Below are 12,909 nucleotides of genomic sequence, written 5' to 3'. Positions count from 1 at the left end.
ACTTTCTGTACCTGTAAACTTTGCCATGACTTGTCACTTGCTTATTTCACCCAGAATTGGGAATAGAATCAGTGCATGATGACAAGAGTATGAATGAACTTATTTTCTCATGTTTTCCTGATTTCCTTATATAAAAAAAGAAACATAAGGGCAGGAGGTAGAAACAAAGGAGAGAAAAAAAAAAAGAACAAACGAAAAACCGACAAAGCACCACACAAACCAAAAGCAGGTACACCGGTTCTCAAGAAATTAATAAATATTTGCAGAGGTGGAGGTTGGTCTTTTGTCCCAAGTCACAGGGGACAAGACTAGAATAAACAGCCTCAAGTTGCGCCAGGGGAGATTCAGGTTGGATATTAGGAAAAATTTTTATACTGAAAGGGTTATCAAGCATTGGAATGGGCTGACCAGGGAAGTGGTTGAGGAACCATCCCTGGAGATGTTCAAAAGAAGGGTTAACATGGTGCTGGGGGACATGGTTTAGTGATGGTCTTTTTGGTCAGAGTTGGGTTGATGGTTGGACGAGATGATCTTGAAGGTGCCTTCCAACCTAAATGATTCTATGAATCTATGACTTGAAAGATGATGTGGTTTCCATCAGCCCATGTTGCTGACACATTTTAGAAGGGGAATAGAAGGCTCAAGCAACTGGTAGTGGATTACAGGTCTTCTGCTTTGTCTGAATAGAGCCTGAAAGCCGTGCAAATCTAGGAAGTGACTGTCAATTCACTATTTTCCACTTTTGTGAAACAAACAGATAGCCCAAATCAGCTCCGTAGCAAAACAGAGTATGAATCACAGAAGCTACCATTACATGCCACATTAATTGGCAGTTTAGCAATCCAGTTGGTCCTTACCCAAACAAGTACAGTTGCATACTCTTTTAAACTTTAGTAGCAGGCCTCTTTGGGTAGAATATGGAAGGCAGCCTGAAGAATTTTCCATTACAGGGCATTATGCTATGTCTACTCAGAAAGTTCTTAGTCAAACTCTTAAAATCTGATATTTTTATTAACATAAAACTAGAAGTTACTCTCTCTACTACTGCCTTATACTGTAGAAACTGTAAATGCCTAAAAGCTGTCAATGGAAGATTTTTTCAGAGCAAGTCCCAAATCAGTACACAGTATGTGTTGGGATTGGGAAGACCTTCTGTGTAGATGGAGCATACATAGAGAAACTGTTGTAAATTTAATCTAATCTACCCCCAGGTCTGCTCAGGGATATCATGGAACCCTACAAATGACTTAAAAGGCCTTAAATATCGTCTTTCCCTTTAGACTGTGTGCTTCCTCCCTGCAACTGGATCTCTAAGACAAAAAGCATTCTTCCCTTGTAGGTGATCTTTACTTTTCCCTTCAATTAAAGAGCATGGAAAGAACAGCAAAAGAATTATTCTCACTGTAAAGATGCTGGATACGTGGAGTGTAGTTTGAGACTGAAATTTATTTCCTAGCCCCAGCAATGAGAGCAACAGAAGCTGCAAGAGTCAATAAAATCCAAGACCCAGCTCTAATTTCACTTGCTTCACTTTAACAAAGGTGTAACTCTGTCTCCCTTTCTCCCAATTTACTTCACTGTTGAAGTAAAAATATTGACTGCTCAAAAAAATTAGAGAGACTATAAACAAAACTAGCCATTGTAAGGAAAAAAAAATGGTTGAGAAATTATTTCTGATGTTAGTTTAAATGAGTGGGAAAGTCAGAGCTCTGCTGAAGCCAACTAGATAGTCAGATAATCTGTAGCACAATCTGTAGCACAGAAGACCCTAAGCACACAAGTTTGGCTAAGGATGGAGTTGTAAGTGTGATGCTTGTGACTAAACAAAATACAGATAACCTTTACTGCTCCTTTGAGCGGCAACAACTCCATTTCAAAAATTGCAAACAGCTTCGTACATTATTTCCCACTGATATACTTTCAAAAGACCTCATGGAATAACTCTGCTGCTGGCTCCACCACAAAAGGACAATGATAAACGGTACAAAAAAAATTCCCTAAAAAGTTATCCAGCAAAAATCTGGTTCACTTGGGAGGACTGGTTTAGGAGACAGGCATCTTTATTGATATGTGAAGTCTACTACACAGGCATCTTTATTGATATGTGAAGTCTACTTATTACGCTTATTATGCTTATTACCTGTTAGGTCTGTGGAGTGGAGGGAAATACGTTGGCTTTCAAAGTTTTTGTATTCCAAAGAAAAAACAACATAATTTCAGCTCAGGTAGAATGTCTGGTTTTAAAAGGCTTATTGCTTCACTGTTTCTGAGTCATGTTGTCATGAAATGTCTTGCCACATATAGAATTTTCAAAGCATTCATCAAATACACAATAACTGTCATATTTAGTATCCGAGTGAATTAGTTATTCATCAGTGGAGAAGGCTTTTCCAATCAAAACCTTTTGTCCATCTCTTTCTGTAATGAGCATAATGGGCTACTCTTCCTTCCAGCTCATCCCACTCCCACTTCCTCCTAACCCTTGGCAGAGCTGCCTGCAACGCTAGCATGGAGAGCTCTGAAGATGATGACATCTGGGAAAACCTGAAAAGCAGAGGGAGATGGAAATATTTAACAACAGCAGCTGCATCCCATTCAGCTGCCTTGTCAAAGTACATCCTGATTGGAATAAATTACATCTCAGCCTCTGAACACTGGATGGGAAACAAGGTGTTTACAACATAACACCTAGTTGGATCAATTCCAAACTGTGACATATGTCACACAAAGTTGTCTTGATGGAGCTAAGCACAGGTTTCTTTCCAAAGCTGAAATCAGCACATTAGCATTAAAATGTTGATCTTCATTTTGAATGACAGCATCATCACATTAGCACATAATCAACATAACCTTGTAGAGAAATACAAGATTGAGTTGATGCAAGATAGGGATACATCTGAGGAAATGTGTTAATACTTTAAAACTGAATAAAGCCTACAGAAAATTACCAAATTCCCAGCTAAGATACCAGTTACATTTTCCTCAGCTTTTGTAAAATGGTCACTCTTTAAGGGAATGGCTTTTGTAAAACAAACAAACAAAAAGTTAAAATACAGGTTCTTCCATTGGTAGAAAAAGCAGTTCAAAGCAAGACTCTAGATCCAAATACTTTCAGTGAAATCCAGCTGCAAGCTTTCAATGCAAGTTTCTCTTCCCCCTCCCCTGCAAAGTGAATGTCATGAATTGCCAAACCAAGACTGAGTAGACTGGAAGTTAAAGCCAGAGGCTGCCATGCTACACGAATTCACCACAATATAGCTCAAGGCAGACTTCTTGCATCTTTGTTAGCCATGTGTTGGGCCTCTGCTGATCAGAAAAAAGATAGACCCCTCCTGAATGTACAACTCACAGCTATGCCACATGAACGGAACAATGAGACAAACATCTCCAACTCTTGCTTTTAGGGTTATATCACAGTATTAATCAGAAGAAATCTAGCAATGATCAGGATAACCCCTGCACAAGTTGCCTCTGCTTTGCACACAGACCTCAATCATGATCATAAAATAAAATAAAATAAAATAGAAAAACCAACTCATGTTGCAGTATTACAAACATATCAGTTTTTTTTCTTTGGTGCAAATAAGGATTTAGACAGTACATACTCCAGGTATTTTACAGTCACACCAAATAGCTGCGTCTGCTCCAAGAGAAAAATACCATTTCCACTGACAGAGAATTTAAAAGTTGGAATGAAGAGAGAAGGATGTCATGGAGTCTTCATTTCAGTAGATTTATAGCACAACAGCGCTAAGATTATAACATTAACACAGATGATGTAACAAGACAGAGGATCAGGTTCTAACTCTAAGTTGCAGCATGCATTTAACAAACAACATGAGCCAACACTGAAAAATCATATTCCTTCTTCTCTATGACCTTATGAGATATTTATCTGGTAATTTTGGGTCCAAATGAAATTTGCTGAAGCATGTTACAAAGGTGACATTAAAAAATGACAATTAGTAGCACAAAAGAAAATAAAAAAGGAGGTTTTTTCCTTTATTTATCTACCTTAATAACTGCAGAATTATCTTTTTAACTGCAGAATTTTAATACTAATGATTATTTGTTCCAGGGTGACAGCCTGCATGCAGTCCAACTTTCTCACTTTTGAAGAGCAGTTCATGGCTGAGGCTGCCATCTTCTAGCAGTGCACAGCCTGGATGGCTGCTTTCACCAATATCCTTCCCAACAGGTACTTAAGATTATGCATAATGAATGGTTTTGTGCTTACTCAGTGTCCAGGAGGCAGCTTCTGCTAAGCAGGGACAGTTTTGTCACCAGTCCTTTCAATCCCTAGCTCAATTATTGTAGAAAGAAAAATTCCTCTCACTTTACCACATTAAATGGCAGGTTATAGCAATTACATTCCTGTGTCCCCCTCTCCCAGTATCGTTCAGACCAGCATAATAGTCAACCTCCCACCCTCTTTCTGGACCCCATGCATTATCAAAAGTACAATTAGACCCCCTGACCTAACCTTTTCGCTTCACCTCCATCATTGTTTGCTTGCTTCATTTACAGATAGGCAGCTGAATAAATGTATTGAGCTGTCTGCATTTAAGCAGAAAATGACACTGATTGTCACTAAATATAATGAGTGCCGTATGTATGTTTCATTGGAACCACAAGCTCAAATTAGCCTGTCAGAATTTGACTGTACCCTGATGCCAGCCTGTCAAGTGACACAATTAGCTCAAGAGAATAAAGAAAAGGCTTGTCAAAGCCATCAAGGCTTTCCACTTGCTCAAGTCCCATCCCTTTGCTCACTGCCTTTATTAAATCTAAATGCATTTTGTATTTGCAGATAGGTAGATGCAGTCTCTGCTCAACTCCCTCATCACCACCACTTTCTTACTAAAAACCCATCAAATCTGTGGAGAGGAAAAGGAAGTAATTTCTTTACAGGTCCCTAAAGTCTAGTTTTCTTACAGTGAAAGGAAATGTTTACCTGTAGATAAAACCTTATCAGCGGCTCAACTTTTCTTTTCTAAAAACTAAAAAACATTAGAATAATACTGGATTTAGAGATGAACTGAAAGAGCAGAGACTTCAAGTAGAAGAGCTGTCTTCCTTATAATTCTTTCCTTCCCCACCAGTGCATACAGAGGCACAGTATTTCCTGTCACAGATGTCTTGGAGATCAGAAAAAAAAAAAAAAAAAAAAAAAAACAAAAAATTGCTCTCTAAACCCTTTAGGATCCAAATCCAAGGATGAGCTTGTTTCAGTTTCTGACTGAAAAAAAAAAAAAAAAAAAAAAATCAAACTCAGAATTGCTCTCTGTTGTCTCAAGGGCACGGCCGCTCCTAACGCAAACTGCAAACTCACTAATCCCAAGCATGTCCAAAACTGACTCAGAGGCTGGCAACTCGGAGCTGCAGTTGAATCTACAAAAGCAGACAGCCTGTTCAGACCGCTCCTTAGCAACAACACTTGTGTCTTTTCCCAAGGACCCCCTCTCAGCTCCTTCCCAGCTCTTAGACCCTTTTAGCCCTAACTCCACACCACCTCTTGGTAATGCCAAAGATTCTGTAACCATACCAGCTTGTTAAAAAAAAAAAACAACAAAAAAAACCACACAAAAAACCCCCACGATGGGATAATATATCCCCTTATTCAGTATTTTAGTGGGTTTCCTCCTCTGACTGTGAGAATATTTGAATACTTAATTGAAAAAAAGATAAAATTAAGTGATCCGTGATCTCTTCCTCAGACTAGACTCAGCCATGCTGCTCATGTACCACAAGATGAGGAATCACACTCACTGCTGATTGTGGAGCCAAGGGAACCTTGTAAAGTGCTTTGGAAGATGCCCCAAGCTGCCTGGTGTCTCCAAGGGGGTAAGGAGTAGGTACCTGTGTCCTGCTCTTTCTGTGCCAGTGGGACCACAATCCAGCAATGCTAGTTCCTGTACTGGTCTTGTGCCTTGGCAGAAGATGCTTTCCAGCGAACAAATGAATTGGTGAGGCATCTAAGACTCTTCCCATGCTTCCAAGGTGTCTGCAGGGGAGGAAAAGATCAACAGTAAAGAAACAAAGAAGGGCAGTGAAGAGAAAGGTCGTGCAATAATTTCAGAAAGGAATAAAATAGGAGTTTCCAGTACCTTAACAATGCTTTGGGATACTTAGGGTCCTTGATGGTATCACCACTTGATATCAGTGTCTATCAATGAAAGAATGCCCCTGAGAGAGGAGGAGGGCAAATTAACTGATGAAGCAGCAGCCATCCCCTGGAAGGATTTGTGTTCTATTCAGATGTCGTTGTTTTGCACTTGAAATATCTTTTCACCCCAAAATACAATATCGGATCTTATTTTGGTAAGGACAAGACTATGAGAACATGTCATCTAGCTCAATCTATAATTTGTCTATTCATTACCTTGCTTAGAATCAATATTACTGCACTTGAACAGGTAACAATCGCTCAGCTTAAGGGCTTCCCCTTTGGCTTTATTCTTAAATAGCTTAATATGCTGTCAAGCACAGCATCTCTTTCAGGAACTAAAATTCAAGAGCACATTAGAAAACTTGCTTCAGTGCAGGCCTTTTAATGCTGGTCAAGTCAAAACAATCTTCACTACTTCTCTAATTAAACATGAAAATGCAGGTCTGAGGGATGCAACCTTCTTTAACTCACATAATACCTCCCAAACCCTTTTCTGTATATTTTTTTTGGTCGTACACAATAGGTCATGTTCATCTGTAACAGAAAACACTTCTCATAACCGTTCCTCATGAACCTTACTTCTGAGGTATCTCAGGATCCTCAAGTCTACACCAATCACCCTGTTTACTCCGTTGAAGCTTCAACCAAGGCCTGCTAAACAAAAAACTTCAGTTGTACAGAGTAAGAAACAAAAGAGCGTAACTAGTGCACTAACACTTAAATATTAATTAGACAGGACTGGAACATGGAAACATTTAAAATAAATGTTCTTGGTGGTATTATTAAATGTTAAATTTTATGCATACTAAATCACTTTGTAGCCTGATAAAATAGCTTCTTTCTGTGGCCTAGGAGATGCATAATTAATATATTTTTTCTAGCCATCAGTGTTTAATAATTAAAGAGCTTGACTAACATTTAGATGGCAAAGTCCTTTGAAAAAGCCTAACATTTTTGTGAAGAACATGACTGAGATAAGCCCTTTTCATTAGAGACTTTTTTTTTTAAAAAAAAAATGATACATACGAGTCTCTTTAGGCCCTTCTGAAATCTGGGGTAAGGAGGGGGCTTTTTTTTTTCCCCAACTGTAGTTCTTGAATATATAACTCAAGTATTTTCTTTTTGCATTGACAAACTAGTACAAGGAAGAGCAAAATTAATATGGGAAATTAACTTACAAAATAACTGGAATTATTACGTCTAGGTTGTCTTTGTACTTGATATCAGCCAAAATTGAGACTTTTAATAATAGTTAACACTACAGATTTCAGTTTATAGATCTGTATTCTGTATATTTTATAAATACATCCCATCTAAAAGAAATCAAGCATAAGTTTGTTAAGAGAATGGCAAAGACCACATGAACTTGCAAGGCCAGGAAGGGAACCCAGAGCCTGCACTGTCTGTTTCAACAGGGCTCAAGGGAGGATTCTGGACACTCAGCACACAAGGGCAGCGTGAATCTCCTCTCTCAGGCAAGTACCAAACACACTGCTGAGTGACACTACTGCTTGCATCACACAGCAAAAAAAAGCCTTCCATCACTATAGCATCTTGATACGTCTATTTTAAACCCCTGTGTACTCATATAATGAATTTGTAATATCACTGGCGTATCACTGCTTTTCCTGGTTCTTAATATATACTGAAAATATTGAGCAAAATTAAATTGCAAGAAACATAAGTCAGCAGATAGATGCTCCCCAATAGCTGTGGTACAAATTTCTTATCTTGTCTTCAAGTAGCAGCCTGTTGGTTGCACAGAACATCCCATAGTGCCGGCAGCTGAGGAAACAGTGTCAGCCTCCGAGCCTTAGGGTCTGAATGCAAAGGGGGACACAGACACAGGTCTGAAAGCCAGAAGAAACCAGTGCTTAGCATCACAGCTAATGCCAGCCCAGTGGTGGCTCAACCCATGGCAGCCTAGCTCTCCTCAAGTTTCTGGTAGGTATTAGGGAAGTTTTAAGGAGAATTGCAAGCAGGCATTTGAAAGAGAGCAATGAGGTCACTTCGGTGTTGGAGGAGAGACCTGGAATTGCTCACAAGCACCTGCACTGGCGGGAGACAGCACAAAAATACTTGCTCAAGAACATAAAAAAATTAGGGCAAAAGCATCTGGCACTTCTGGTTCCAGACGGTTACCGGAGGTGGGAGTCAGCTCACGGTGCTGGGAGGAAGGATGGCTAGCCTTCGGAGAAAAGCTATGGCTTATGTTTGACATGGCACAGAGAGAAGAGCAGAGTGATGAAAAATGATGTGCTGTACAAATGATGATTACAGCAGCAGTACATAGCTGTATCCTAAATGGAAGGGGAGAAAACTGGATTCTTGGAAATAGTTTGAAATAGAAAAGGGAGAGCAATTCAGGGGGAAAAGAGTAGCAGTTTTTTTCTGGGGAAGGAAGGCTGAGGCTAAATGACTCTATACCCAAGAGTGCAGATTTCAGCACAAAAAGAGACAGAGATACAAAATGCAACTCTGCAGTAACTTTCTTATCCCAGGCTTAAAGCTGATTCCTCTTTTTCCTTGCTCTTCAAAGTATCACAGCACCACCATTTTACTGGAGTTCAGTAAGAACCAGACCGAATAAATGCAGCAGGAGCACTGCTGCTTTATAATGGGCTTTTCTGGAGCTTTCCCCAACACCCCCTGAAGGAATAAAACAAGCTGATAGCTGAATAATGTAATCAACAGCAATTCATTGCCTTGAAGTTTGGTAAATAAGCAGAAAATATGGACTATGGGGTAATGTACTTTAGAAAAAATGATTGTAATGAAAGCAGACTGGAATTTCCTGTGTTAATGAAAATTTTACATACATTGTACTTTATGGACACACAGTCCAAATGCTATACTTCAGGGAATATATCATAGTAGGTAAGGAGTTCAAAAACATTAATGAGGATTCGGGTCAAATCATATGGATTTTGTTAAACAATTTTTTGAATAAATGTGAAATTGTTAACCAGGAAAGTTTAACTCCTAACCAGAAATCATTTAGGCACCACATTAACTAAGTGCTTGAAACTTGTTCCACTAAAAGCAGCTTATGTTCTTCATGAGTAAAAGATTCCACTGCATTTGCTCTCCTGAAAAACACTGGTGATGACTACTCATAAGAGGAATAATTTCTTTTCTTTTCTTTTTTTCTCCAGTGCCACAGCTGTTTCCTTACTGCCTTGCCATACCCTTCCTGTTTGGTCAGGGTGGCTTTGATGTTCTCCTGCTCAGGTTTCCCACTGGCAGAATCTGAGTCTGCCGTGTCCTGCAGCTCCCTGTGCCACCGCCCCCACATAAGGGTAGTTCTGGGCAGGAAAAAGTAAAATTTTCCCAAAAGGGTGGTGAGGAGAAAAAGCCCCAAAACTTGTAAGCAAAATGAAACTTATCAGATATGAACTATCATACAGGCTGCCCCACCGTCTGGCTGATGCCAGAATTACTTCTGCCTAATAACTATTAGTGGACTGATGAACCCATCTGATTTCGAAAAAAAACCTAGGATGGGAGGCTCATGGTGGGGCGGGGGGCGGCGGGGAAGTCTATACTACATGCTTTTAGGATAAATAGCAAAACAATTTTAATGCCTTACAGAACTGTAAGGCATTAGTTACCAAATACAAGCAAACAGACATACAGGAAGTTTCATCTGAAATATAATTTATAAATACCATTTTACTATCAATAACGTGTCTCACACTTCCATAATCACAACCCACATGAATCTCTGATAACAGACATTTGCAAATCAACTCCCTCAATTTCTCAACTGAAAAGTGTAACATAGCAAAAAGATCTCTTAAATGAAGCTGAAAGCATTCCTCGTCATAAGCAATAGTGAGAAGAAACAAAACAAACAAACAAACAACAAAAAAACCCCACAAAACAAAACAAAACAAACCCTCAAAGTTTCTACAGAACAGTCAGGAAGTCTTGGAGATTATTCCCTGGGTTGTGTGATTCCAGGACAAAATTCCCCTGCCATTACAGAGGGTTACACACACAGGAAGAGCATGGAAAATACAAAAATACTGTTTAATAATAAATAAAATATCTTTATATTAATTAATATATTAATTAAATAATATATAAAAATACATTTATTTTAAAGCAATATTTTAAATAATAAAACATTAATAATATTAGTATAATAATAATAAAAAATAAATTTCTCCCCAATCCCCATATTCTTCAGATGTAGAATCAAGTAGTCAGAAAGTAAAATCTGAAAGCAGAGGGGTACATTGCTACATCGGAGAAGAAGAAAAAATGAGAGAAATACTCAACCTGGGGAAAAAAAAATTTAAAAATACTGATACAGAAGGATTTACAGTGGAATTTACCACAGTAAAACCAGAATCTGATATGATTATTTATTAGAGATCTTTTAAAATTCTTTAGTTAAGCCCATAGAGTAAGAAAACAGAAGAAACCTGAAGTAAAACTGCCGGGTTTTGGTTAGGGTTTTTTGCACTTACATTTCATGAGCAGCCAAAAGTGAATAAAACTCAGACTCCCCTTATAAAAGAAAAACCACAGCATTTAAAAATTTCAATATTACATATTGAAATATAGAGTTCAGGTCTGATGAACTGAGGTACTCCTTTCTTTCAGAAAGGTGTTTTGTATCACCTCTGGACATCACAAGCTAGCTGCTGTCAAGTCCAAAGTATAAAAGAGATGACAAAGGAAAGCACAGAAGTGAGTTTTCAAGTGCAAGAGGTAAAATTTCAAACTTGTTGAGTGTGAAATAGACATTTCATACCTCAGATCAATAGCAGTCTGCTCAGAGCATTGATACAATTCATTACAAATGCTACTCCATAAAACAAGTCCCTCAAAAACATTATTTCACCCTAAGCCTTGTGTTTTTGAAAAGTTATTCTCTGTAACCTGTTCGCCTACACCACCACAAAAAAGGTATGCAGCCACCTTCTCAGTGTGGGTAGCAGAGGTAACTAACTCAGCATTCTTGCTTTGTGAGAAATCCTGATGTTCCACACTAGGTTTCGCCACAACTGAAAGCAAAATAAGTATTTCCTATTCTCAGCAATAAAACACATTTTGAATTTTCAGTATTTACTGTTGCAAAACTTTCTAAGCAAATTATACATTTCATGGTAAGTCAGCAGTAACGCATTACAGAATTTACTATAGCCAGCAATGACTCAGGTTGATTTAATACAAAAGCTAAAATATTTTCCCTGCTAGTCAATAAGGAATGAAACATCTGCTTCTTCTCGAACAACATCTGCTTCTTCTCCTGCTTCCATTCTTGTGAAGTATTTTGACAGAAGCATTTGATCGTTTCATTACAAATAGGAGAAAATGTGAAAAAGATGGTATTCCATTCACAGAGTATCCATTTCTATGGATTAACCTCCTTGATTGTTCAAGCTAATATTGTAATATCAGAATTAAACCTTCTGAGTTTTAGCTTTCAATCAAGTATTAAAATACAATTAGAACATAAATATAATGCTACTGAAATATCACTAACCACCCAACCTTCCAAGGAGAGAAACATGAAATTCCTAGGATTTTCAGACTAGGAACTTCAGACTAGCCCAGACCTAATCCCTAATCTCAAATAGATGCAACCTTGTTTCACATTGAGCCCAATGGCAAAGACCTGGAAATCTTAGCAAGGAAACTTCTGATGAAACCAGGCCAGTTTTCTTTCCATTTGTGACTATGATCCAAGTCGCCTGATGAGACAGGTTCAACAGCAAATCTGATTTCTGCTTATGCAAACACCGGCCTCTGTAGAATATTAAAATGATTCTAGAGTAAAACTAAATAATAACTTTAGATATGAAAATGTGAATAGTGTCCTCCTCAGTCCATTTCTCAGATGTTTTAAAGGTTTTGCCTACACACCCTGTACAGAGATATCCAAGCCAGCTCAAAGCCTTTTAGCAGGATGGTTATACTTGCTTGGTGTTCAGCCTACACTTGCAAGAAAACAGATACCTTGCTTAGGCAGAATATAATTTAAAACAGCTACTAAGGGTCCAGATCCAAACTAAGCTTTAGCAACTCTAAAAGCATGAAAATGGTCATCCTCAGTTAAATCAGAGGTCCGCCTAGTCCAGTACCTTGTCACTGACAGTGTCCATAAGTAGACGCTTTGGAAGTGGTACAAGAAAAGAGGAAGCAGATATGAATCGCCTATCTCTCATTCCTTCCCACTGCTCATGGTGGAGGAGTTTTTCAGGCACACGTCCGTGTCACCGACATCCCTCAATGGATTTCTCTTTCAAGAAGCCATCCTTTCTTCTGACCTCCAACACATTCCATTATTTAGTTTACCCATACCCTTTTGTTTCCTAAGGATTGAGTGCTACAATTGGTTCTGCAGCCCAGATGCTTACTGATTTGCCTTGCTTTGAAAGGACAGCATTACTACCTCTCGTAATTGGAACTCAGTCAATTAAAACTAAATAACTTGTTAATAAACAAGCTACTGCAAAATACAAGTAAATAAAGGCAGCTACTTAATTAAACAGATGGTAAGCCATAACAAGGAAATATCTTTGACACACACCACCCACCCAGGAACCTGCAGGTTAGTATGTGAAGATATTTCTGCACTTACAAAAATAGATGAGTTAATAAATTTTAAGTAATAAAAGAAACTCTTACATAAAAATTGTTTAAAATTGTTTTGACTCTTTTTTTTTTTTTTTTTTTTTTCCCTAAACACAAAAAAAAAGTTTTTAAAAAGGGGGAAAAAAATGGAA

At 38.3% G+C, this 12,909-nt stretch overlaps 1 protein-coding gene across 1 annotated transcript in view; it reads right to left on the bottom strand.

The window, feature by feature from the left end:
* Positions 1 to 12,909, bottom strand: part of LOC106892932 (chromosome unknown open reading frame, human C6orf118) — a 71,258-nt gene that overhangs the window by 18,527 nt on the left and 39,822 nt on the right. The window contains 1 exon segment of the mRNA XM_014950501.1: positions 5,770 to 6,004. Coding sequence (XP_014805987.1) covers positions 5,770 to 6,004 — 235 coding nt within the window.

This window comes from Calidris pugnax, unplaced genomic scaffold (genome assembly GCF_001431845.1).
Source record: "Calidris pugnax isolate Ruff unplaced genomic scaffold, ASM143184v1 scaffold24, whole genome shotgun sequence".
Lineage (NCBI taxonomy): Eukaryota > Metazoa > Chordata > Aves > Charadriiformes > Scolopacidae > Calidris > Calidris pugnax.
The sequence above is the reverse complement of the archived record's forward strand: the minus strand, read 5'-3'. Positions and strand labels throughout refer to the sequence as shown.